This window comes from Pseudopipra pipra, chromosome 7 (genome assembly GCF_036250125.1).
Source record: "Pseudopipra pipra isolate bDixPip1 chromosome 7, bDixPip1.hap1, whole genome shotgun sequence".
NCBI classification, from domain to species: Eukaryota; Metazoa; Chordata; class Aves; order Passeriformes; family Pipridae; genus Pseudopipra; species Pseudopipra pipra.
The window spans coordinates 17,688,460-17,715,457 of NC_087555.1; the positions used below are offsets into that span (position 1 = coordinate 17,688,460).

The 26,998-nt window shown below is 41.5% G+C and overlaps 1 protein-coding gene across 2 annotated transcripts in view; it reads left to right on the plus strand.

Moving 5' to 3' along the window:
• Positions 1 to 26,998, plus strand: part of CHN1 (chimerin 1) — a 98,358-nt gene that overhangs the window by 50,980 nt on the left and 20,380 nt on the right. Inside the window, exon 8 of one of the 2 annotated variants that reach the window (XM_064660779.1) lies at positions 17,002 to 17,079. The exons of the other annotated variant lie outside the window; for it this stretch is intronic. Within the exon in view, the coding sequence (XP_064516849.1) occupies positions 17,002 to 17,079 (78 nt within the window). The remainder of the gene's footprint in view (positions 1 to 17,001; positions 17,080 to 26,998) is intronic. 2 annotated transcript variants of the gene reach the window in all.

A 26,998-nucleotide genomic window follows, 5' to 3' on the forward strand; every position in this document is an offset into this window, starting at 1 on the left:
AAACTGGGCAGCTAGGGAACACACCCCAAGCTTGAGAATGAAATATTAAAGAGCACTCACCTAGTCTTCAATTTGGGGGGGGGCAGTAGCAGGGAATGCCTCATATTAGTGTTAGATGCCTCCCAGCATGCACTAGAAATACTTCATTTGGTCCCCACTCTTTTCTGCAATTAACATATTGTAGAAGAATTCAGCATGTGTTTTGAGTGACACTTTTCATATGCAATACCTGAGCCTTAGTAAAGGGGAAAGATTTAAAGACCATAGGAGATGAAAAGACAAAAATTATGCAATCATTAGATAAGGATGGTAGGACACAAATGGCAATACTCCTGAGTCCTGCAAGAGACCATATTGTGGTGTGATTTAAGATGCAGTTTTTAATAGGAAAAGCATGAGAATATAATCCACTGCACAGCATGTACTTCACTGATTATGAGAAGGAATATGACTGCGTACCATATACAAGTATATATTAAAAATTAAAATTCCTGGTTAATGATTTAATGCTTTTCATAACCTATGAAGAAATTGATAAATAGTCAGAGATAACTGGAGGAGTGGAGATTAAAAACAGGAGTGCTTGTCATGCTTGAGTGCCCCGAATAGACATGTTAGCTGCTGGGCTAAAAAGGTGATGCTGGTTCCCAAAACAGTCTGCAGATTGTTCAGAACTCAATTGTGGAGCCTTCGTGGTCTGTGTGTTAAGAGAGGGCTAAGATTAATTTGAAAGAGGGCTTCCTGTGTGGATTCAATCTGTATGGCCTAGTGTGGAAGTGAAAATAATACCAAGTATCATAAGATTTAGTATTCCTCCTGTGCCTTGAATGCTGATGGATCTCTGAACATTCTCCACACTCAAATGTAATTATGACCTTAGAGCAGATGACTTAACTCAGTTAAATACCTTATAAAAATGGTAGCTCTCAGAAATTAGTAAATATCTAGATACATATATCAAAGTCCTTCTTTAAAGCCCTACAAAACATGTTTTGGTTTTTTTTTTATTTTGACATGCTTTTGATTTCTTTATATTAATGTAAGAAGTTGTATGAGTGATTGATTCAAGATTTAATATTTGTTATGAGAAAATGAAATTATTAGTTATGAGTTATCCTGTATTTCAGAATGAAATGCTGAGGTTAATATTAGGATAGCAACTGAACCACATTTATTCATGTTTACTTTGGTGATGTGTGCTATTTCTTCATGAAACTTCAGTGGTTACAAACCAATTAAAGACCCCTTTTAGACTGTACTACACTCAATTCAATTTCCATAGACAGAAGGAATTGAGAGAAGGTTTGTAGCACCAGTCACCCAACAAAGGCAATCTTCTGTTTTCAGTTACCTTAGTGGTGATACCATTTTTTCCTCCATAGTAATGAAGGCTAATTTTCCGCAGCCCCATGCAAAGAAATCTGGAAATGTAAATCTGTATCATTTTACTAGAAAACATGCTTTTACATCTGCCTCCAAAAATAATCCAGATTACAAAGTTAAATGCAATCTCTCTGTACATTCCTAATGGATTCAGAATAGACTCCACATGAAAAGCCAAGGATCATGCTTATGGGTGTTTGCAGAGGGAGCAGTCTCGCTTTCCAACCTTGAACTGACACTGATACTTTTGTTAATGACACTACTACTTTTTTACTTTTCCTGTCAGCCAGGTCCATTGGTAAGATCTCCTTAAACCTTTCCTTCACCAAGGTTTTTTGTTTTATCTTCAGTGAAAGGACATGAAAAACTGTAGCTGAGGAAGTTACAGCAGGCTGTCATAGAAGCACAGGCACCCTTATCAAGGTCTGTGATGGAGGAAGACAGCTTTGTACAGCACTGTTTGGTGCCCAGCAATGCCAATTCTGGAACTGATAGGAGCTAAAAAGAAGACATGGTGGTAATAATCAGGGAGGAAAGTGTGGCTTGAGACTTGAAGCGATCTTCATGCTGGAAATTGTTTGAAATATTTCCATTTACTTGAATTAAGAGAAAAGATGGGCATATAATGTATACAACATCTAAACGAGCCATAGCTATAACAAGGGTAGTGATGAAGCAATAATGTTCAGGAAGGTGCTGGAGCAGGTCCAGAGAAGAGCAGCAAGGCTGGTGAAGGGACTCAAGCACAAGTCCTATGAGGAGAGGCTGAGGGAGCCGAGGTTGTTCATCCTGGAGAGGAGGAGGCTCAGGGAGACCTCATCACTCTCTACAACTCCCTGATAGGAGGTTGTAGCCAGGTGGGCGTTGGTCTCTTCTCCCAGGCAACCAGCAGTAGGATAAGAGGGCACAGTCTTAAATTGTGCCAGGGGAGGTTTAGGTTGGACATTAGGAAGAAATTTTTTACAGAGAGAGTAATCAGACATTGGAATGGTCTGCCCAAGGAAGTGGTGGATTCTCTGTCCCTGGAGGTTTTTAAGATGAGACTGGATGTGGCACTGAGTGCCATGGTCTAGTAACTGCAGTGGTGTTGGATCAAGGGTTGGACTTGATGATCTCGGAGGTCTTTTCCAACCCGGCTGATTCTATGAAAAGTACAACTAAGAAATGTTTACCTTAAAGTACGTTTAAAAGATGCAGGAGACTGAGGAGTGAAGAATCCCATGGGTTAACTTGAGGAGATTGTCAACTCTTTTCTCACAAATGTTCCTTTCCAGTCCCTGCGCGGGTGTCCATGACAATCACTCTGTAAGTTTAATGTAATTTATAAATAAAACATAACTCTGTGGAAGGCAGAAACTTCTATTTATTTCTTCTGGGTTTAGCCCATCTTTCAGCAGAGACTTCAAAGTACAGACAATTTTGTCAATACCAACAAAATTCTTTGCAGGATGAAAGACAAGCCTACTTTTTAGGTAGCTGCTCCAGCATATCAGCAACATTGTACTCAGAAGAGTTTGCCCCAGCCTCAGTCTTCCTCATCTTTCCTTTCTATGCATTAGTGTATATGTTGGTGGGAAACTAGTGTCATATATGTTTTTATATATGGCACATGCAGTTCAACCTAAGACTGCAAATGGTTACAATGCCTTTTTGTAGGCATATATGTCTTTAACTTAATCCTATATTTATTAATACCCAAGAAAGGAGAGTTAAGTGTATGTGTTGCCCAGCATGCAGACATCAGCACAAAGAAAATTCTTTTCTACAAACTGCAGGGTGCTTTTTCTACTCATAATCACCAGGAGTAACCTCAGCCATTATTTATGTTCATTATGGCAGTAAAATTGATTCACTGAAAAAGATTATATAAACTGATCTTGGTTTAAGATTCAGAGCTTCCAAATGAAGCATACACTTTGTTAATTTAAACCCTGGGTCAGACACAGAATATCTAGTTTATTCTTATCAGTATTTCATGCTTATAAAGGATAAATTAGCAAGCAAGACTTGTTTTTTAAGGGTCTCTAACTGGACCTGTAGCTCAGCTCCAATGCCAAACACTGTCCCATAGCTTTCCTGTTTTTCCCAGACCAAATTCTTTATTCTCCTCTTGGTGCCAGCTCTGGTTGGTTCTCAGCTGTGCACTATTAGTTCCTGCAGGTTACTAATGCCGTGGAAATGGCATCCCAGCTAATTCCAGTGAGCCTCGCAGGACCTTGTTTGCCTGCCTGCCTGCCTGCCTCTGGGGGGAAGGAGAGGGGGAGTGTCTGTCTGTCTGTACATACCTTCAAAGCACATCATTGTAATGCTTACACAGTAATGTGGGATTAATGTGAAGTAAAAGTCGTGTGTTTGTGCTGGTAGCCTGATGTGTGTTGCTGATCTAGTATGATGAGGTTCAAAACAAATAAGGCTCCACAAACTTCAGCCACTGAGGAGTGCCTTAGGTCAGGTTGCATTTCAAGCACAAACTGCACCTCCTGTTGCTGTGCAACTCCTGTAGAGGTGTTTGCTCCCCTGTGTAGGTAAGCACAGTTGAGAATCCTGTTTCAGCCTTTTGTTAATGGGTACAAGTCACTTCACTGCTTGCTGAGATGACCTTTCAAGTTACTTTCTGCTTTTTCAGCTAAGTGTGGTGCTCTTATGATCTGGCATGTGGGATGTGTACACAAAGATACAATCTTCAGAAAGTTTGGTGTCTAATTATACTGAGACAGGCAGCTGCCATGTGAAATCAGAGGGGGGGGTTAGTCTTTCAGACTCACACATCAGACCCTCAGCAAAAACGTGGTGAGTAATTACCCTCAGCATATGCCCTGTGCCTGATTGTGCCTTTCTAAGATGAATAGTGTACATAACTGTTAAAAAGGCTGTAAAGCGTTACAGTTGCTGTGCAATTAATTCTGAAGAATAATGCTTGTTACTGATAAAATGAAACCATTAGCAGTGAATAAACTACTCTTTTCCTGTTTCTCCATTTTGTGAGGTCAGTCAGTGTGAAGCCCAGTTCTTTTCAGAGTTTCTAACAGTGGTTTGGATCTGGTTACATTTTTAATGTCCCTCAAAAAGTACTGTATAGCCCTAGTCTCTCTTACATATACTGTCAGAAGTCTCCTTCCTTTTTAACTGGGATAGGCTAGAGCAAGAAGACTCACAGGGAGGGAGGAAATAATCTCCCTTCCCTCTGGAATAGCCAAAGATGGTAGCTTTCTTTGGGTGTTCTTCAGGGTGAGAGAGTTTTCCCATCCTGGTGGATCTTGGTAGATGGGACATAGAAATACAGAGGTCCAGCTCAGCTCCCAGTGAGCAATGGAGAGCCATCGTGGCTTCAGCCTTAGCACACTGTGGGAGTCTTCTTACCTTCCCTATGGGCCTCCTACGTGAGGTTTCCAAAAAGGCTGCCTAGATGTACAGCGGGGAAGCCCCATAGACATATATAAGGAAATTATAATTTTCTTTCCCTACTTTTTAAAAATACCCTGTGGTTACCCTTGACTTTTTATGCCTTCTCACAACTGAATAATCCATGCAGTGGCCAAAGAAGGGAGAAGGTGGATCTCTCTCAGAGCTGCCTCTAAAGCAGGTGTGTGGTTCTCATTTATTGCTTATGCAAAGGGCTTTCTGGATGGTGAGGGACTGCGGTGGGTTGCTAGCTGGCAGCTCCCTCGTTTGTTGTTCTCATTCCTTAGCTGTGTGAGTTTTGGGTCTTTTTTTTCTAACTCCTCCTCCCATCTGGCATCTCCTAATTATTTTGTATTACTAATCACTTCTACAGGAAACAGACTGGACTGTTGAATTAAGAGCCCTATAAAAGGATAATTTTGTTATTTACAAGTTTCTTACCTCACTTAGACTTTATAATGTGACACTGTATAGCTGGTGATAATCACCTTGGGCTACGATTGCATCCAATCTCATAAACTGGGCAGGGTCAGGTCTGGTCAGTAGTAGAACATGAGAGACCCAAGGAAAAGCTGGGGCTGCAGGAAGTGCAGTTGGTTGCACGTTTGGCTGTGAACTAATATCTGATATGTCTTGTGTTTTATGCCTTCTTCAGCAATGGGTAGCCTGTTCAAACCTACGCTCAGAGTCTGACTAGCAGGGATTTTCTCTGCTTACCCCTCTCTCTTTTCAGATGAACTCCTTTCTTTCCTAACTGTTTGCTCTGTCTGTGTGTGTATGTGTCTAGATGGGAGTGGGAAAAGCATTTTACACTGGTCACTGTTAACATGCTCACAAGTACAAATCCATGTCATTTGGCTTCTGTACAAAGATGGAAAGGACATGAGTCTGTGGTGGTCTGGTGTGTCGCCCCCCATCCGTTTAGAAAATCCCCTGATAGACAGGTGCATCTGCTCCACTAATAATTGCCCATTCATAAGTGGTTACCAAATCCCTAAGACCCATGAAGAGTGAAATGATTGGTTTAGAAGTGGTAGCAGAAAGAGTAGTAGTTACGGGTGCCTAAATGAAGTATTAGACTATAAAAATAAAAAAGAACAATCATTTATGCTTTGCTTAATGCCACAGCTGATCTGTTCTGATCCTCGTTTCTTTCTTTTTAAATCTTTTGGAAGAAAAAATATATTTTCAGCTGAAACTTCTCATGCTTAATTTTAGTTTCTAGCTGAATGTTTTCTGACTTTGAACAAAGTAAGGAGAGCAGTTTTGTTACTAACTCAATAAACTACTTGCTCCTATTATTTCAAACCTGTCACACTTGTCATCAGTGAAGACAGCTACTCTTGACAGTTTTGCAAAGTCTTCCTTTGATCGTTAACTTTTAGAACATAAAACTTTTCCATATTTAACCTTTTTTCTGCATAGCATCAGCAGTTAGAAACAGTGTTGCTTTTGGCATTTACTGTTCCTACAGTCCTAATGTTTAAGCAAGGTAAGAATTGCCACGCTGAAAGATGTGGTTCTCAGTTGATGAACAGTTCTTGCTCTAATCTTCATCATCTTAGTATTGATATTCCTCCATACAACTTCCAAGATAATTACAGGATAATGTGTTTCTAATAGTGAAGTTCATATTATAATGCACTTTGATTATATTGCTGTTCAGTGGGGATTATTACTGCATTTTCTTAGAGCTTAAGCAGTTTGAAATAGGTTGCCTAAGGAACATTAGAGCTAGTGTCACAGACTGAAATGTCCTTTATTAAGCCTTAGTCATATGTGTATGTGATTTAATAAATTTTTTCATGTTTCCCAATTTGTGAATTAGATTAGTAGCACTTAGAGGCAAGCAGCTTTTACCCTTCCTGAGAGATGATTGGAGGAATTCTGTGAAAATATGAAAGGCCGTGTTCCCAATTTCCATTTTGCATGTAATGGTGCAATATTTTAAAAGCTCTGTGCTTTATATCATGTATCGAATAGTTTATTGGTAGAAGATTTCTGATGATTTTACATTGCTGAAAAATGTTGAAGCCATTTCCCAGAGTTAATATGGTAGTGAATTGCATTTGCATTCAGGCATTTCTGTGAATTGGCTGATGATTAGAGTAGTGATGTGTTTAATGCAAATGCACAAAAATTGCAAAAAGTATTCTGTGTTGTTATGTTTCACAGAATTTCAAGTGCTCAGTCTCTTAAGTGACAGCTTCTCATTCCCTCCAGCCTCCACCCAAATCCTTGCTAGCGTTCGTCGCAGTGCTGCAGCCGTGTGCCTGGGAGCTTCCAGTCACCTCTGTCACACTGAAGTTTGCCAGGCAGACTCACTGCTCAGCAAGCTGATCATGCTGAGAGCTTATTGGATAATTATTTTCTTTATAGGCTTTATGGGTTAATTCTCTTGGGCTATTTTTATTGTTGAAAATTCAAACCACCTCGGTGTTAGAAATAAGCAGTGTCATTTAAAGTGCTAGTTGACAGTGGCAGTACAAATGAAAAATTGCCCTGTAAGATGAGATGAAAAGCACACTAAGAAAGAAGGAAGCAGATGTGCTGATTTAACATTTTGTTCATTTCCAATGAATTTAAGTAATGGAAATATACCCCAAACTTAGTCTTTTAGCTTTGATGTGACTCATACTCACAATAAAAGCTGCTGTTCAAAAATTGCGCACACCTGAAATGAGATGGTCCATAATCAGGTTTTCACCATTATAAATTTTGCAAGAACGTTGCGTATATCCATGTGACAACTATAGTATTCCTTCAGGTTAAAAATTGTTTTCACCTTGACTCATGGGTTTGAATCAAGTGATAATTGAGGAACAATTAGGAGACTTTGCATTCTTAGTCTTATTTATGCTAAATAAGTATGATTATGGACTGAAAGTATGTTTAAGAAAGAAACTGTGACAGCACACGTATCATAGCAACATAGCTTATTCAGGAAGAAGAGGATGGATTTGAAATAGAGGATATGCCAAAGGAGCAGGTGTAGTCTGAAATACAAAGAGTGTTTAGAAATTAATGAGCTGCAGTTTTCAATTATAACATTCATTGAATTATTCCAAATTGAATTACTGTGTAGAACAAAAAAGGCTAATATTAGATGCATTAGACTGCCAAACGAGGCTAATGTGAAATGAGTATTATACATCAGGTAAGAAAATATCAATGAGACATAAAAAGAAATTTCCATACTCTTGCCCACGTTATACCAGTAGCCAAAGCTCCTATTCCATAAGGAATAAATTTAAAAAACCTAATAAATACAATAATAGAAAGACATTGTAGATTACATGGTTGTCATTATCCCTAAGTTCTTTTTCAGTTCCAAAAAGATATAGAGGTTGCTTGTAAAAACTGCTTTTATCAATATGATTCTTAAATTGATATTATAAAGGAAGTGTTGTAACTTATGTATTTCCTCATCAAAAGGGTATGGTTAAACTTTTTGATGTGCCTTCTCTTTTATTTTTATTTTTCCTTTTATTTGAGGAAATCCTTATAACAGTATGGGTCAGATGAGGAATAAATTATTACCAGTCCCTTGTGGTTTCGGAAGATTAGTCTTAACAGCGTGTTTTCTCTTATGATACTTTAATGTAGTATATCAGTAAGAAAGAGCATTTGCCAAAAGAGTGGCATTCATGCAGCTGCCAATTTGTGTTACATTTTGATTCTTATCACTGCTATAGAGCACATGGCATTTATAAATTACTTTTAAGGTCTTTTTGGAATACAGTCTGCCTTGACATGTCATGAGTAAAGAGGCTTCTGCTGGAGTGACCCCTCACTACTGTGAACGTCAGTCATGCCTTGGTCACAGCAGCACAACTCTCTGCAGGCCAGCAAGGAGACACACCACAGACCAAGGGATGGGAAGGAAACACAACACTGCTGGCTGAAATAGAAAATGCTGACTCAGTGGGAGCAGGATGGAGGAGCTGTTGAGGAATAGGCTCTCTGTTGCTGACCAGTGTGAGGATTCCTCCCTTAGGCAGAGCTCCTTGTTTCAGTTCTTCTTCCCAAAGGTCTCATAGCTGCAGAACAGATCTCTCTAGCCCCGATTTAGTGATGTATAATGGTATAATAGTTAACTTAAACTATGTGAGTAGTCCTCCCAGTCTTTCTGCTTCTGCCTTTCCCAGGGAGAAGAGTACCTGGCACAGGCCTATTCTTTAATTGCTTTAACTCACTGTTTAACTTACCGTTTAACTTACCGCCTTCATGGCCCAGGCTCCTGGCAGGAGGAGAAGAAGATAGGATGGACCAAAACCAAAACTATGGAGGATGGAAGGGTGGATGGAAAGGATGGAAAGCAAAATTGCAAAGGACAGTCTTTGTCTGAAGGATTTACTGGAGACAAATTCCAGTGTTTAATGATGCTTCTCTTCTTGTTCACGAATCTGGAACGCTTTGCCTGGGAAATAGTGAGGCTGACAGCCCCCTGAGGCAGGGAGGTGGTATCTTCTGTGCTCTACCAGTTCTTGGTCCCTTTCTGTACTTTGCAAGTTTGGCTGGAGTTGGCCTCCTGTTAATGCAGTTTGTTTTCCCAGTGGAAGAATGGGGTTGTGGTAACGAGCTGCTACAAAGCAAGGAGACAATTGCTGAGGCTGATACCTCAGCTTGAACTTGTGGTCATGGGGAACTGCTTTCCTCGCCACAGTCAGAGTTAGGAGTGAAAAGAGCTCGTTTTTTAGCTTTCTGGGTAGCTTTTATCATGGTGTTTGATTGGCATCTCCTGCCTCGGTGTCACACAGCTTGGTAGCAGCTCCGCTTTTGTCAAGCAGTCATATCCTGCCTCTTGCAAGCAGACTGGTAGTCTGTCTTTAAGGAAAGGGCTGGAGCAGTTGGTTATTTTTACAGAGGCAGCTGGGGTCATGGGGGCATCTTGCATTGGGGTCTGCAGGGAAGAGCCCTGTGGCTTCAGCTGGCTCAGGACAAGGCAGGAGCCCTGGGAAGAGGGCAGGACTGCACTTTCTCATCCAGAACACAACCCTGTTGGGAGCAGGAGCATATTATTATTTATACAGCGTAAAGGAAGTTGTAGCTATAGCTTATAAAACCCAGCTTAGCACCATTATTGATTGCAACATCCACACACCTACCTGTGCACATTCTCACATGCCCATGTACACCCCTGTAGTGAGAGTCGTACCTATGGAGTGTGGAGGAAATCCCTGGAATTACCCCGCTCTGTCAGTGTACGCAGTGCGTCAGTTACTGACCTCCCTAAAAGCTAAGTTGCTTGATATTAGCAAAGTCCCCCAGAACTAGACCAAAAGCAGAACTTCTTAGTGGAGGCACCGTGACATTTTTATTTTATTTTTGCCATGGCTAGATCCATAGTTATATACCAAAATAGCCCTCTCTCTAAGGAGTAAAATGGATTGTATTTGCCACTGAAAAGTATCTTACTTTTGTGCCAATATCTCCAGAACAATAAATGTTCATTTGCTTTGTCTTGCCAGTTTCTGAAAGAGAGAAATAGTCACATGGGTGCTTTTTGCCAGTGCCCAGTTTCAAATTGTCATTTCCAAAGGCCCATATTGGTAACTGCTGGGAGCAAATCTGCAACCCATCTTGCCACCAGGAACAAAATAAACTGGCTGACCCAGATCCCAATCAACTGCAGGGACCAGTAGGTTAAAGGACTAAAGCTGCAGAAGAGCTTTTCTGTTGGCTTCCTTTAAGATCTCTCTGCTTTTTTATGAGTATGCTCCCTTCTTAGGAAAACATGGTAAGCACACCAGTGTGAACATACAATCTGCCCAAATAATGCCAATACACTTTAATTGTATTGCACAATACAGTACTGAATGAACTCACTGTCAGTGCAGTAATTTCTAGCAGCAATATTGGGCAACATTTTTTCCATAATTTAAACTAAACTAAATTTATTTTTTTAATTTAACAGCCATACTTTAAATCAAGACAACATTTTGGCTGAATTTGTTTGATTAAATTTTCAATTTAAAAATTGAAAGTGGAAATCATATACACTTACATGAAAAATGTAAATAGACATTTTATTGGATTTTGCAATAAGTATTTCATTGGAGGGGGTGGGGAAAGGTCTGATTTAATTAGAATTCAGTCCATTTGGAAAATTTTGTTATAAAAACCAGACCTTTTCTCAGCAGTAGGTTTTCATCATTTAACCATGTCTTAAACCCCAACTCCCCTGTGGTTAACCCTGAACTGAAAGCGGGGTTCTGTGTTGCCTAAGGATTCCATTATACTTTGAGCACTGTGGGAGCCTGATGGTGTCCATGTGCCGGGTAAATGCGGTTGTGTTGGAATGGCAGCAAGAGAAGTCCAGCCCTGATGGTCCTTCCCACCCAGCTTCTGAGATTGTCAGTTTTCAGGTTGACCTTTTCTTTGAATAGCATTCCTACCCTCTGCTCATGCCACATGTCTGTGGGCAGAGGCTATGCCTGGTATTAGTATATCTACAAGTGAAGAAAATTTATTGAAAGCAGCTGATCACTACTTTTATTTAAGAAGTAGCATTTTGGGCTCCCTTTTCCCCCCTTGTAACAATCCTATGAAAGATGACTGGGGAAATTATATTTAGCATGGAACAAGCTTCCACTAAGAACAGCATTGAGGAAATTGGGCTCAGTTTCACAATCTGACTGATTAGCTTTTGAAAATCATGTACTGAGCCCATAAAATATGCTCATAAAGTGTTCAGACAAGGAAGGATTTTCTGAGCACATGCATTTGGCTAAGTTAGCTATACAGTGAAACAGAATAGGGTAAAATGTACAGTGGCTCACTGCATAGCAAACCAAATGTCTTGTTTCTTGATATATGTACAATAGGGCATCATCTTTGATGTTTTTAAAAAATGTGTGCAATATAACTGCTGGCTAATATTATTATTAAAATACATTCCTTTGAGGGAAGGAATCATATTATATATAAAGTCTGAAATAATAAAGGCCTATTTAGTCATAACAACATGAAAATACCATATGAGAATGAAAAGCCTGCTGTCTACTGCACATGCATTCCTGAGACTGAAGAAAACATGATAATGTGTTTAAGAGCAGAGCCAGGTGCTCATGAAACTAAACACTCCATTGTATTGGAAAGGCACACAGTCTTCAGGAGACCTGATCAACTCTGGTCTGGTTATTTTAGGACTTGTGAGCTTAACCTGACTTGAAGTTTTCTGTTTTGGTTTGGTTTGATTTTTTGGTTGTTTTTTTTTTTTTTTTCTGGAGTAACTTTAGTTTATTACTCAACAAATGGGAATGCATTGGTTTCCTACTTTAGAAAGATAATTTGTATGATGTTGACTGAATTGTGTGACTGGATTAAACTTCCACAATATGTCTTTCAGTGAGTGACTAATTGGAATTTACTGCAAGTCAGGGATGACTTTTAAATCAGTTCTGTGGAGGCTTCATAATAAGACTTACTGATTGAGAGATTAGGAACAGAAAATACGCATACATTATGCAGCTAATACGGAGAGCAAATAGTGCTCAAGAAAACAGCTGTTTCTCCTGCACTCTGAAGGACTACTCCAGAGACAAGTAAGGAAAGTGGAGTCCCAGAAGAATCTATACTGAACCACTCTTACAGTTTAGGTTTTATAACAAATGAGAACATTTTAAATAGCAGGTTACAGTCTTTTCTTTTCCTTTTTTTTTTCCCTTCAGTCCATATGTACAATGTAGAATCTCTAAACAGATGTCTTGGTTTAAAGGCTGTCGTGTTGCTGGGTTTGGTTTTTAGTGCTTAAGTCACTAAAATGTAGAGGACTGAGAGGCTGCTCTGGTTGCATGTTCTGCTGACAGTCTGCTTGGCTATTGCTTCCAATCGTTCCATTTTCATTTCACCTCAATCCTGTGAAATCATGTCCTGAAATTAAATTTAAGAATGACAGCCCTGCGGTTTCGTTACTCCTGGAGTCTGCACAGCATATTGCTCCCTACACATGTAATGATTGCACATGTCTGTCACAAACAATTAATAAAAAATAAAATCAAGACTTAGAAAAGCGGAAGGGAGATTACTTTCCTCCCTGGATTTCTGCCTCATTTTCATCCAGTATGTAGCAGGCAGTATCAGATAATTGTGCCCATTAAGATAGACTTCAGGCACAGCAAGTTAAAAAGATAACTTGTTGGAAAATGAAAGGGCTCTGGAGAGGAGATTTTGCTGGCGGGTGGGAGTGCAGGAGCCAGTGGTGGAGAGCAGGCATTGAATCAAAAGCCATCCAAGGGTGTAAGGAGAGCAGGACCTACAGACTGTAGGCAATAGAGACAGCATGGAGCGCCTGGAGCAGGAGAGTGTCTCAGGAGAGGATAGCTTCCTGCAGGATTTGAGTTGAAGCCCCAAGTCTGTGACTTCACTTGTTTGATCTCAGGAATGATGACTCACCTCTGCAGTTGACTAGGGCTACCTGAGGACAGTAGCTTGCTCTCTCTTACTTTATTATCTCACATACTGGTTAGATCTGGGCCTGCCTGATGACCCAAAACGTGGTCAGGAAGCTGAGTACAACAGAAATTTCATTCTTCATTTTGGTTTTCGAAAAAAAAGGGAATTGGTCTGTGTTAAGAAGAGCACTACCTTGCAAAGCCGAACTCCCAAAGTTAGGCATACGCATTAAAAAATTATGTCATCCGAAAGCAGTTGTATAAATTTTAATTATAGCACAATTTTATGTTAGGGAAACATATGTAAGAAATAGATAGCATATATGTATTTTTTCATAATTTTTCAGTTGCTGAATTTATGATTTTAACTCACTGTGATATAGGAAAGATATTAAGCTATTAGAGAGCATCCAAAGGAGAGCAACAAAGATGGTGAAGGGCCTTGAGGGGAAGCCATATGAGGAGCAGCTGAGGTCACTTGGTCTATTCAGCCTGGAGAATAGGAGACTGTGGGGAGACCTCACTGCAGTTACAACTTCCTTGTGAGGGGAAGAGGAGGGGCAGGCACTGATCTCTTCTCTGTGGTGACCAGTGACAGAACCCGAGGGAATGGCCTGAAGTTGTGTCAGGGGAGATTTAGGCTGGATATTAGAAAAAGGTTCTTCACCCAGAGAGCGGTTGGGCACTGGAACAGGCTCCCCAGGGAAGTGATCACAGCACCAAGACTGACAAAGTTTGTATGATCTCAGGCACATGGTGTGACTCTTGGGGATGGTCCTGTGCAGGGCCAGGGGTTGGACTTGATGATCCTTGTGGGTCCCTTCCTACTCGGCATATTCTGTGAACTTTCTTTCAGTGTAGGTTTCTGGTGTACACAACTCTAGTGCATATAGCACAGGTGAATGTCTGTAGGTGTAGGTGAGCCCAGTATTCCTTTATTTGTAAACAGGAGAAAATGCTTTGCACTGAACAATGGGAAGCTGATTTATGTATAACCAATAAGCAGTCTGAGTTAGATTACTGTAACACAAAGCAGTGTTAAAATTAAAATTCATAATCATATAACTACTTTCCAGATTATAACACATTTTCATAATTACAACCATGAGATAGGACATTTCCCTGTTGGGTAGTTTCACTTGTCTTTTTATTGGCATTCTTAAATTTAATTTTCCAGGATCCAGAGATCTGTTTCTACTAGCATGACTCTAAAGTGCCATTGAAAGTAACTCAGTTCTTCAGAATTAGGAAAAGGGATGCTGACAATTAAGGAGTAAGTATGTCAAAAAAACAGATACGTGCTCTACCAATGATTGAAAGTTCAGCATGCTTTTTTTTGTCTGGCTTCTTAAGGTAGATTCTGATAGTAAATGTATTATTGGAAATCACTGGGTTATTTATTTCCAACAAATTAAATTTTCAAAGAATCTATTTCCCAATATGAAATTTTGTTGATGTATTCTTTTCCCTTTAAAAAATAAGAGGAATTTTGGGTTGGTTCCAAGGAAAAGTGTAATGAAATGTTTCTAGAATTCACAATTTGCTTCCTGAGCCTGTTGTTACTCAAAGTTGTTTGGAGAGGATGACTCCTCTGGGGCAGGTGTAGGTCCACATTGTTCCATGAGGACTTTTACCTGACGTAGTTCTTGGGAATGAAACTGTGAAGTGACTTTAGCTAGAAGGAAAGGAAAGAATGAGCTCAAAAGCCTGCCTGCTTCCTCCTCCCCTGAGAGTCCCTACTATTCTCACACTTACGTAGATGAAGTGGTCAGTTTTTGCCATCTCTTACTTCTCACCTCAGTTTTCTTGATCTATAGCCATGGAGTGTTATATTTGCAAGGATGTGCAGAAAAAGGCCAGAGGAGTATTTATGCACCTGCAGTAGAAGGGAGTGGTTAAAAGCAAGACAGGCAGATTGAGGTAGTCATTGGAAAATTATTTCTTGATAGGATGGATCAACCAGCCCCCTGTCTGTACTGAAAGTGGGAATTGAGTCAGGTACTCCTAATGCCTGACAACTTCACCCTGTATAATCTGTAGCCAGTGTTTTGATTATTAGTTATTAACTTGTATTGCAGAGTGTTTGGTGAAGCACCAGCCTTGATCCTTAATCTCTGCACCCTGACCCTATGCTGAGACCCAGCATATAGGTACAGGTGGCCATGCAAGGGAACAGAAGAGGGGCTCCCAGTGAGTATTACTCTCAGCTGTATTGGCAGGACTGAGCTAACCTGTAACACTCTGATCCAGCTGCAAAGCACATTCCCATTCCACCCAGAAGCCTGTGACAAACTGTGCTTGTCTTTGGTTACTGACTCAGGAGAGATAAAAATACCTTTGCTGCAGAAGGGAGAGCAGTTGCGGTGCTGCAGCCTGTGGCAGGGGAGGGAGGGCTGCGCTCTGACTGCACGGGCAGGCTGTGCACGAGGAGAGGTCTCCTGGCACCCTGAATGTCAGGATGGTGGTCAGCCCCACGGTGTAAATCCTGGCTGTACTAAGTCAGATCAAGAGTCCATTTTTGCTGTGTCTGGCAAAGACCGTTCACACATGCTTGGAGAGCACTAGAAGAAAAAGCACAGGAGTCGAGTGGCCGTCATAGTGTCTCCTCCCGACTGTCAGTGCGCAGCTGGAGGGAGCCCCCTGAACTGGGCTGCCTGGGTGAGCAGCTCCGGGTGGGTATGTCATGGTCTGCCCTGTCCTTTGTGAGCCCGTTGATTTTTGCTCCTAAGGCAACAAGTCCAAGGCTTTAATGGTTGTGTGAAATACTGTTTCCTTTACTTTGTGCAAGGGCTAGCCAGGACCTGACTGCCCGTTGCACATTTCATTGTCAGTTGCAGCCGTCCAAACTTCGGGTTTCGATCCAATTGGAAACTGTGGTCATTCACCTTCTCTTAGTATCTGTAAACTCCTAAAAAGAGGCACCACCAGCAAATCGGGGTTCGGGTCTTTGGTGGATGGAGTGGTGCGATGAACTTTGAGTGGCATTTGTGTTCGCATCCCTACGTGATTTGAGATTGGTGACCCTCTTTTTATATGAAAAGAATCGAAAAATGTAATTTTAGGGGAAAAGTGATGAGCGTCAGCGGTCTCGTTAACCGCTCCCGGCTGTACCTCCTGGTGCACGGGCCACGTCAGACGGGGGGATCGGGGAGAGCCGCTCCCTGCCGTGCCCCCTGGGGCTGCCGGTCGCTGCCCTGCCTGTCCCCGCACCCCCGAAGGGCGCGGAGGTGCCATTTTGCAGCGGTGCTTGATTCATCCCGCGGGTGCCTCTCCCGGAGCCCACCAGGCTCCATTGGCTCCCTTGGCTGCGGCCGCCCCGGGGCGGTGCCGCTCCCGCTCCCGTTCCCCGCGGAGCCGCGCCGGGAGCGGGGCGTGCGCAGGGCGCGAGGCGTGCGCGTCCCCGCGCCCCCCGCGCCGGCCGCCGCCGATGGAGGGAGCGGCCGCGGGCTGCGCGTCCCCGCCGCCGGCTGCCGCTGCCGCGCGCCCCCGGCCCGCCGGCCGCCCGCGGGCCGCGCCGAGCCCCCCGCCCCGCCGAGCGCCGGCCCTGCATGGCCGCCCCTGCAGCCTGAGCTCCGCCATGGTCCGCGCCGCCCCGCCAGCCCGAGTGTGACGGGCCCGGGGCCGCGCCGCCTCCGCCGCGCCAGCGATGCCGGCCAGGGAGCCCTGGGCAGCGCACCGGGCGAGCGGCGCCGCGGGGCACCGCGCCGGGCAGCACAGCCGGCAGCGCGATCTACTGCTCGCAGCCTTGGGCATGAAACTGGGCGCTCGGAAGTCGTCCGTGACAATCTGGCAACCTCTTAAACTCTTTGCTTATTCACAGTTGACATCGCTTGTCCGAAGAGCAACTCTGAAAGAAAATGAACATGTTCCAAAATACGAGAAGGTTCATAATTTCAAGGTAAGAAATGTTCCTACTTAATTTCTTTTTCAGGCGTAGAGACTATAGCTTGTGTTTTAAGATGGGTCCGGTATTGGAAGGAAATCATATGTATGCAGACTATGACTTTCTAGGAACTTAAAAGCTGCAATTAAATCTCATTGCCCGTTAAATCAATTAGGCATCTTTAGAACATACCAGCAGAAGAATGAGGACTTTGTTCTTGTCTGCTTGTGTGCGTATGTTTGTTTCAATAATATTTGCCATATCTAGGTTATCTCTTTTATTTAGAATTGGTTTATACTGAGGGAGATGCTAAAGCTGAGAAAATCTGGCAAAGTTTTCTTTCAATCCAAATTAATGTAGTTCAGTTTTACTTACGATGCAAAAAAATCTCTTAGATCTGTGGTTAGATGATTACACTGATCTTATCTCAGTTTGTTGCTGGTAAATAGCTTTGGAGGTAAGAAGTGTGTTCTACTGCATCTGGATCGGGCAGATGGTCTGCATTTCCCGTAGTTTCTGGCTTTCCTCCTCTGTCAATGAATTGAGTGTGTTGATACCAGCATGGTTTATGCCATGGGGCTGTTGAAGCTGCTGGCATGAGCAACTGTTTTAATAAAATTGACTTAGTCTTCTGTGTAGTTTCTAATTATTGTTTTAATAGTTTTAAATAAACAATGCTCTTTGATAAGAGAGAGATATGTCAGTACAACATATGCATGTTTTATGTCTGTATCTGTAATAAACATCCGGTAAGGATTTAGTAATTTAACCTTTTGGCGGTCAAATGCATTGGATGATAGGCAGTTTTAATTGTAAGACTAAGTAAATTGATGTTATACTGAATTCCTGTAGATGATGGTACAAACTTCATATATAGTATTGGAAGCCCAAATTTTATCTTTAATGTAAAAAAAAAACCAACTTATCTTTTATTTCTTTTAATAAAAGGGGAGATTGTTAATATAATACATGCATCTGATGATATAAGAATCTGTTAAATGTCTCTTATTTTCAGTTTTGATTTCCATCACATGCCTGGGCATATGTGAATGTATACATGCATGCATATATGTAAATTTACCTATCCTCCATTTGATTTTAATTAAACCACGTTTTGGCTTATGAGTTCAGATAATCACCAAAAGTGGAAACTTTCTGTGATCAGGATGGTTTGTTTGATTTGAGTTCTTATGTAAAACATGAATTCGAAAACCATGTACAAAATGGTATGTAAGAAATGTTTTAATATGAACGCTTGGCATAAAATAATCCTGACTGTCAGTTAAATACAGAGCATTTCTTCTCAGACTCCTGAGGTGTCCTAAAGATATGAAATGTCTTGCATGTCTCATTTGTTCCTTAGAGTTTGAAGATAATTCTTGCAGATGGCAGCAGATAGTGATTTTTCCATGTACTACAGTGTGTGTAGGATAATACGGATTTAATTTTGTGCACATCTGTATTCCCTAGTTGTTTTCTTTAACAGCCTGAAACACATCTGTTTTGAAAATAATATGATCACCTGATTTTCATTCATTTGGATTTGTTTATTTGTTTTTCTTCCAGAAATTGTTTATGGAAAGTTTGGAAGCTGTGAGCTTTCCAGTCTTTTTCAAAGCAGACTGTATGTCTGCTCCAAGGTCATAGCTACAGTACAAACTTTCCACACGGATTTTTTTCTTCATGATAGTTTTACTGTAGTTCCTCTATATGTACAGTTGCCAGAAAAATATACCTTGAGAAGTAACTCTTTTCTCCAGTAAGTGGAATGGAGTCACACAGATAATTTTTGCTATAAAAAAGCAGAAAAGGACAAGCCTCTTACTGCCTTAAAGGGTGTGCTGCAACGAACCTACCTGCTGAAGGAATGCTGCTGATGTTCATGAACTCTAAATATGGCAACTCTCACATTGAAAACAAAAAATAAGCTCTTAGTAATTACTGTGTTATGGATCTAAAATGTATGACCATCATTAGCTCATGTGCTTTTCTCCTTTATCATTTCTTGCATCTGTCAAATTTTTCTTCTCGCATGTATAGATGTCATCATTTAAAATGTCTGCACAAGTCTCCTAGGTTGCCTGCCAAGTAGCAAATGTGCCACCCATGTGGGAAGGAAGGAAATGTCAGGTCCAGAGTCTTCAACCTAGAATTTTGAAACAAAACAAGAAAAAACAACCCAGAAACAATATAAATTTATCTAGTTCAGCTAACCAACAGTGACTGCTGTCCCCAGAGGCTCCATGGCAAACAGGAGGACTCCCGCTGCTTTGTACCTCTGCAGCTAATCTGCTTTTTCTTTTGCAGGCACAAGGCAACAGATAGGGACCCAGCTGCTTCTTTGATCAGTCACATCACTAGTCACAGAAATGAAGGGGGCTTGGAAATCCTTTTATACTGGAAATGCTGTAGCATCCTGGCAGAGGGGGAGAAGTGAAGAGTCATTAATGCACAATAATAAGCACCGTTGTCTTGGAGAAGGGAAGATGACAGCAGCAGCCACTCCAGATGCAGGCTGGGGTTAGCAAACACCCAAGAGACTTGGCCGCAGGCTAGGAGACCTCAGTTCTCCCTCCACCCCTACAGCTCCTGTCTCTTTGAGGTGGGTAGGTGGGGATACAGGTGAAGTTTGAACCCTTAGTCTCTGTTGCCTGCAGCAAAACTCAGGTAGAGGAACACGTTGGCAGAGGAGCAGTGTAGCAATGGTCATCATAGAAGTGCAGATGCCTAGGGGAGGGGTGAACATGAAAGCTGCTTTTAAATCATCGAGAGGATTCCTGAATAAATCTATTAACCTATGTTTCGCTCCAGGGGTTGTTTGAAAGAAGAATGTAAAGACAGTTTTGCTAGGAGTGCTGACACAGCTGGGGTTTTGAGAGATTTTAATCTTATTTAAATCTCCTGGAATGTGAGTTGTCTTCTGCCTGAAGGGAGCAGGCTGACTAGCCGGGGTGACAGGGAGCTCTGAGGGCAGAGCTGGTCGGTAATGATCTCCAGCTCTGCAATATTGTCCTGACTGCAGAGGTTTGGTCTCTGATGAGCACATCTCAGATGCAAATACAGAGTGGCTGAATTCTCTTAAATTGATCTCTATAAGTAAAGAAAGGGATGATGATTTATAAATGTCAGTTCTGACTAAGTTTTTAATTCCTGTCCCTTGGGGTGAGAGCTCGGTATTAAAAATATTTTTAAGCATATTTTTACCTTTTCAAATTTATTAAAAAAGTTAAATTAGCATTTCTGTGTTCTCCTCTATAAATCTAATATAGAGGATTCATCTTCTATTAATTCAAATATATCATCTGAAAGAGACTTACATTATTTGACACAGCATTTTATTTAGCTCTAATTGAATAACGGGATTTGAAGGTGAGCTAGGACTGTGAGTGTGATTTGACTGGGTCTGTCTATTTGCATATTTGATTACTTTTGCTTTCATTTACTCTGCTTTTCTGAAATCCAGCACACCGAATGAGATCTCTTGTAAAATGAATCATTAGACCAAATCAGGACAGTCACTTCACAGTCCTCAAAATTTCAGCCCCACCTTCTCTCACAGAAAGGCTCTTTCTTTGTTTCAAGTTCTTACCCACCATGGGGAATAAATTTCCCCACACTCTCTGGTACAAACTTATCCATATGGACATGTGTGTGCTCATTCTTCCACCCAATGTAGATGAACAAGAGCATCTTCTGTTTAGAAGCACTGGGAGACCTGTGGTGTGCTCTTTGAAATACTGACAGGGAGTATAGCTGAAGCCAGTGGCGTTACTTTCTTACAAAAAGAAGCTTTATCATGGGGGAAAGTTCTGTAACAGAAGAGTTACAGAGTTCTGTAATTTCATAGAAGTGGACAAAGTAGAATCATGCTTAGTTTTTCCCTGAAACTTATTTTACACCTCAACCCAATAAGAATGCTGTTTACTGTCCCTTATAAATCTCATACTTGCTTATCTTGTCCCCAAAAGGCAGTAACTGTGATAGCTTGTAAATGAAAATCTAATTTCTTGACCCAGCTGATATCTAGTCTATTCAATAACTTTAAGGTAGGAAGCAGCTGCACACCTCCTGGGCAGGCAGGTGAAAGAGGAGCTTCAGGCAACAGCAGGAACCACAAATTTGAGGAGAAAATGGGCCTGTGGCAAGGTGCCATGTGGATTGAAATGTTCCAGGTTGGTTATTGAGAGGAGGACTCAGTGGAGCTCTGGGTTGGAATGTGTGAGGTGGGCTCTAGGCCAAAGGACTTACACAGCAGGGTAATCCAAGTTGTGTTTAAGGTTTTCTCCATCTTCTCTCTCTGGTGAGGCAGTTTATTAGGGTAGTGAATACATAGGATTCCCCTTGCTCAGTCCTCTGCACTTTCCCACTCTGCATCTTCTCATCTCTCCATCTCCCCTCTAAATCCCATAGTTTTTTGCTGACAAAAGAGAAGATACACCTAATGAGATACCTCCTGCCCGAGTCCATCCCTACCTGACATGGAATATCTTCTGCACCTCCTTGCTACCTGGTGCTGTGCTTTGGACTTGGGCACTGACCTTGCTTCTTTGCCTGTCGTTTGTGTGGGGTTCAAGAAAACAGTAAAACTATGCTTAAAAAATGTTAATGGTAAGGAGCACAGTTGTGGAAGAGGAGCATTAGCTGGGAGTTACAGGATGATAGTTTAAAAGGAAGAGGAAAGTGAAAATTTGAGATTAACAGCAAGAAATCCCCTGGGTAGTGAAATTTGTCAGTCAGTGCAATAACCTCCTTATTGCTTGGCAAATATAAAATAAGCCTGGACAAAACACCTTAAAGGTCATCCCTCCCCTCCAGCTTTTGTGACTCATAGACCCTGGGGAATTTTTAGCTTCCTTGGCTGGTTACAGGTATTCCTTCAGACATCTCTGGCTCCTGATGATTTGAGCCAGCGGAACACCCTGCAGGTGTTTTCTAACTGCCAGTGGTCCAAAGCACAGACCCACTCTTCTACCTACATTATTGCTGTGGTGCTTCACTGAAGCAAGAAGGTGTCTGTGCCTGTCAGAGCTGAACTGAAATCTGTTTCCATGCATCATTTTCCATAGGATATTGTCTCATTTCTCTCTTACGGTTCACAAAATGGATATGTCTCCAGAAGACTATTTTTTGCTGTGTTTCTGTGCAGTACTTGGTACTGTCATGCTGTTTCCTAGTCACTATCTTACTAATGCCTGTCGGCACAGTCAGTTAATTGTAGTAAATAACAGTTGCAAGTTGCCGCTTGCTGAATCGGTGAACATTCAGAACATAATTCCCTTTCAAGCCAACGGTTCTTCTAGAGAGGAGAGATGTTTTTCCATGGTTGCTTAAACTAAGTCAGCCAAGATGCTGATGAGCCTTGTCTGTTGAGATTCCTCATCTCCCTCCTCAACTGAAGCAACATCCTGGCTTTTTCTTTGAGGGTGGCACATCTGAAAGGCTGAATGGGAGCTCCAGATTAGAGACAACGTGCTTTTCCGGAAGTAACTGGAGAATATAGCCTTAAATATGCACAAGAAGTGAAGGCTCAGGTGAGGATCAGTCCTTACTGCAAAGAGTTTGCTAGTATAGACAGACTTAAGCATCACTTTAATGGAGAGACTGCTGATTTTAACAAGAGCTGCTCTGCCAGTGAAACTTGCCCCGCTTCCTTGAAACAAATAAGCTACCCTGGCCCTGGCTCAGATTTTACCAGTGCAATTGTATCTGTGCTAGGTGCTTTGCTAGTCAAAAGGTCATAGCAAATTGCTTCCATGCCACATCTTATTCTAACAAGAGCTGCTCAGCAGAGTCATGCCTAAACACTAGGAAACTGGGAGATGGAAAATGGAGAAGTGCTGCAAAAAGACAAGAAACTATAACAAACGGTTACTATATTAAGCAGAGCCATTTTTCTGTGACTTGTACTGTGAACTCGTTTCTATTTCTGATGATCTGAAAACTGGGGCAGATGCCAATTTGGGGTAAATTGATCTAGTTCCACTGAAAAGAGGATGCTGGGGTTTTTATTAGGAAGGGACCTGGCACTGAACATATTTTCAAAACATCTTTAATTGAACCACTGCACTCGAATATTCAGAGAGAGAGCTGGGTGCCTTTAGCACAGTCCCTGGGGAGAGTCACTGTGCGTTCTCACAGATAAGAAAACCTCAGGAAATTCGATGTTTCTATTAGACTCCTAGTACTTGAGGGGAAAAAAATTGTTCAAAGGCAGAGAAAATACCTGGAGAACGTAACTGGAGGAAAACTGCCACAAAACTTCTGAGAAGACCTCATCAACTCTATGTTGTTGCTTCTGATAGTATATTATAAAACAGTTCAAGCCAGAAAAGCTTTTAAGCATTGATGGATTTTAGTCTCCTAGGCTATTTATTTTGTGTTACTTTTTAACTTTTTTTGGAAAATCCAGGCCTTTTCCAAAGCAGATTCCAAATAGCAAAATATTACTTAACCCTTTCTGGTTTCCTAGTGCTAGTCCCTGAATTCAGGTTTTGCCTCTGTTAAGAAAAAAAAAAGGGGGGGGGGGCGGAAGAGAGAGAGATAAAGCCTTTTTCTAAATCCTTGATCTATTTAAGCTGAAATTTCTTGCCACCACACCAACAGTTTTATTAGTCCTCAAGTGTGGATCCTGTGAGTCTTCCATGTGCACAACCTGAAACCAGAGCAGCTCTCCTCTGTGGTGAACCTAGGAAGTGCTCTGCTAGGGAGGACTGGGACTTTACCTTTTAGAAGCTTGTAGAGCATGTTATGCTCTCTTACCGTCAACAGCTTTTCCTCCAAATTAGCCTTAGCATCATTGCAAAAGCATTTATTAAGGAATCTCTCAGGGGTTTATATCCCATTTAGATCATTGCATTTATTATATTCACACCATTACATATAGCATATGTGGTATGTGTATATAGAAATATACAACTTTAATTCTGAGGATTTTATTCTATTTTCATCTCCAGTTTCAGAATGTTTTGAATGGACACATGTATCGAGTAACTTGGACCTGGAATAAAATGCAAAATGTTTCAGATTCCAGATATAAATTTAAAGAAAATCTGCTATTCCATCCTGAAAGAAAGGTGGCCGTTTTCATTCAATTTTCAAGCAAAAAAGCCAACAACCTGGTATTCTTGTTTACCACGTTGGCTCTCATAGAACACAACCTAACCTCAATTTCCAGTTGTTCCCATCTCTGCTGACACAGTCAGTGAAAACCAGAAAGTAAACAAGACATGACAGTGCTCCTGGCTCTGAGTGGGAGAGGACCTGGAGGGAGGTTGGCCTGCTCCACATTCGTGTCAGTGCCCACTGGCAGTAACGATGCTATTTATATTCCATGCTCTGAATGAGCGTTCTGACAGCTCTCCTCTCAAGAGCTGCTGGGCAAAGTCATTGGGGTGGTCCCAGGCTGGCTTCCCGTGGTTACCACCCCAGCTGGGCTAGCCAAAATCAGCTCTAGTTTTGGAGAAAGGTATGTTCCAGTGGCCTCGGTTACATTCATTTCTGTTACATCTTCACATGAAAGCAGTTATCTTGCAGATATCTCTGCCGTGTGGGTTGTCATGGCTGTCTTTTTGCTTCTTACATTACTCATCAGCAGTAATATTTTCCTTATAGGAGAAATGTTGTGTGCTGGAATATTCGGAGTGCTTGAGACCTTTGTTTTAGAGACACTATTTAATCATCGTAATATACAAAAGGATTAAATCGAAGCATTACCCAAACTTATGGTTGAGTTGATTGACTTTCGCACTCATATCTCTTCTGTACCCTTCACACCCAGGCTGTGTGTGTCTGGACCAGGGATGGATGAAAAGGACATGCTTATTGGATGCCAGCAAGGTTGTGCTCAGTGCCTGTTAAAATCAACTGTGACAGGGAAGACAGACGTTAATAATACGGGCTGAGTTCATCGTTTTAATTGAGATTTACAGAGTCTCCTGTATCCATGTAGAGTCCCAACAGGCAGAATTCAGTTGGTGGAACTGCAAATCAGCTAGGATCACTGAGCTGACAGCCTCCATCAGCAGTGTCCCATCATCCTTGGGAATTTGTTTAAAAGACAGTATAGCCAGCAGAACTGTACCTTTGGAGCACCATGTGGTACAAAGCTGGGTGCATGCCCTGTATTCAGTCCCTGGTCGACTTGGTCTCCTCTCTGAGCACCAGCAAGCCTTCTGCCTGGAGTGTAGGACTCTGGTAGCCCAAGAGGATAGATCGGCAGTATTTTTTTCCATGCTTTTTCAAGTTGGTGTATTTCACCCCAACATAGATGATAGTGCCTGGATTTTCCAAACCCTGTTACTCTGACCAGCAGTTCAGTGTGGAGAGCTGTGGAAGAGATGCTCTGTACAGAGCAGGGTCCCGATGGAGCAAGCCTTCAGGGAGACCATGGCAGCAGCCTTTCAGCAATGGAAGGCTTTTTTGTATACTGTCACAAACACTTCTGGTTTTTGTGCTCAGTGTTGATTTTCCATAACCATAGTTTTTCAAATCCAGCCCTGCTTCTTCCCATCAGTGGCTTAAGCTCTGCTGATTCACTGACTTCTCTCATATCACATTTGCACAGCACTTTGCTGATAGTTCCTCATTCTCTTCCTCCTTGCCTTGACAACTCATATAAGTCTCCCAGTTAAGAGTATGAATTATTTGCTGCCTCATTCTTGATTTTCAGATAGCAATCAAGAGTAGCTGAATAATTGCCTGGGAAAAACCAAAAATGTAAAAAATAAGTGTAGTTATGAGATACATGGGTAACTAACTTCAACAGTGACCTTAATAGAGCCTGAGAAATAATGATGAGAGATCTGCATGAGGAGTTCACAGCTTGTGGGATAATCTGTTGTCAGAGCCACTGGATCATTTTTTATTTGATTCTCCTAAAAATTTGTCTTTTCTAAGAAATATTTTAATTAAATGTGAAACAAAAGTAAGTGAAATTCTGTAACACAGTTATTAATCACAGGAGTTAAGCTATTTTCCCCTTTGTATAAGAAAATATCTTTCAAGCCTAAGCAAAAAACTGTTCTCCTACTTAGATCACAGTAGTTAAATGCTTATTATACCTTGCCGATATTGCAGGAGACTTCAAAATAGAAATGCCTAGGTGTAAACCCAGTGTGAGGCTCTTCTCTTACCTCAGACTTGCAGGACAGCTTAGTAATAGTATTTTTGTCTAGTTTTTGAAGTGGGTATTGTGCTTTAAAATTATCTAGACTTTTCTTTTAAATTTATTTTTTTCCCTTGGTATTTTATAAATTAAGATTAAAACTAGTTAAACTTGTTCTCCCACTCACTCATTTTCCAGATTCTTAAAAAAAAAAAAAATCACTTCCATTTGAAGCCTTATGGAAAGAGAGAGAAGATTTTTGGGTGGGAGTGAGAATGGAAGGATTGGGAGATATAAAGCCACAGTTGGCAATCCTGCTTTCTCACATTTTATAAGACAGTAAAATCTGCATATGGCAGATGCTCTTTTTATAAGGGGAAAGAAACCTCTTGTAATTTAAGTCAGGATCTCTGGGACTCTGCTGGGTGTGTTTTTAGAAAATTTTCTGGAAAGCATCTTTAAGTTTTGAAAGCAAGCAAGTTGCTTGGCAGGTTTTTAGAGTGGGGAATTAAATATAAAAATCAGAATGCTGTATTAAACAGTATCATGTAGTAAATGCAGTATTGTTTGCAGGTGCTGGCTCTTGAACTGGCTAAGGGATGCTAAGGTGTTTCTTTTCAGCGTGCTGCCAGGCCCCATCCTCCAGGAAGAACTATGATTAGTCTGTTCTGACCTCAGAAGACCAATTTTTCAGTATTTTCTGGCATCACTTACTGTGTCTGATTAAATTCCCAGAGATGGCGTGTATTCAGACAAGTGCAGGGTTAGCTGTCCAGTTCCAGTCCATGGTAGTGGGAAGATTGATGCTCTGGCACTACTGAGCTCTGGGAA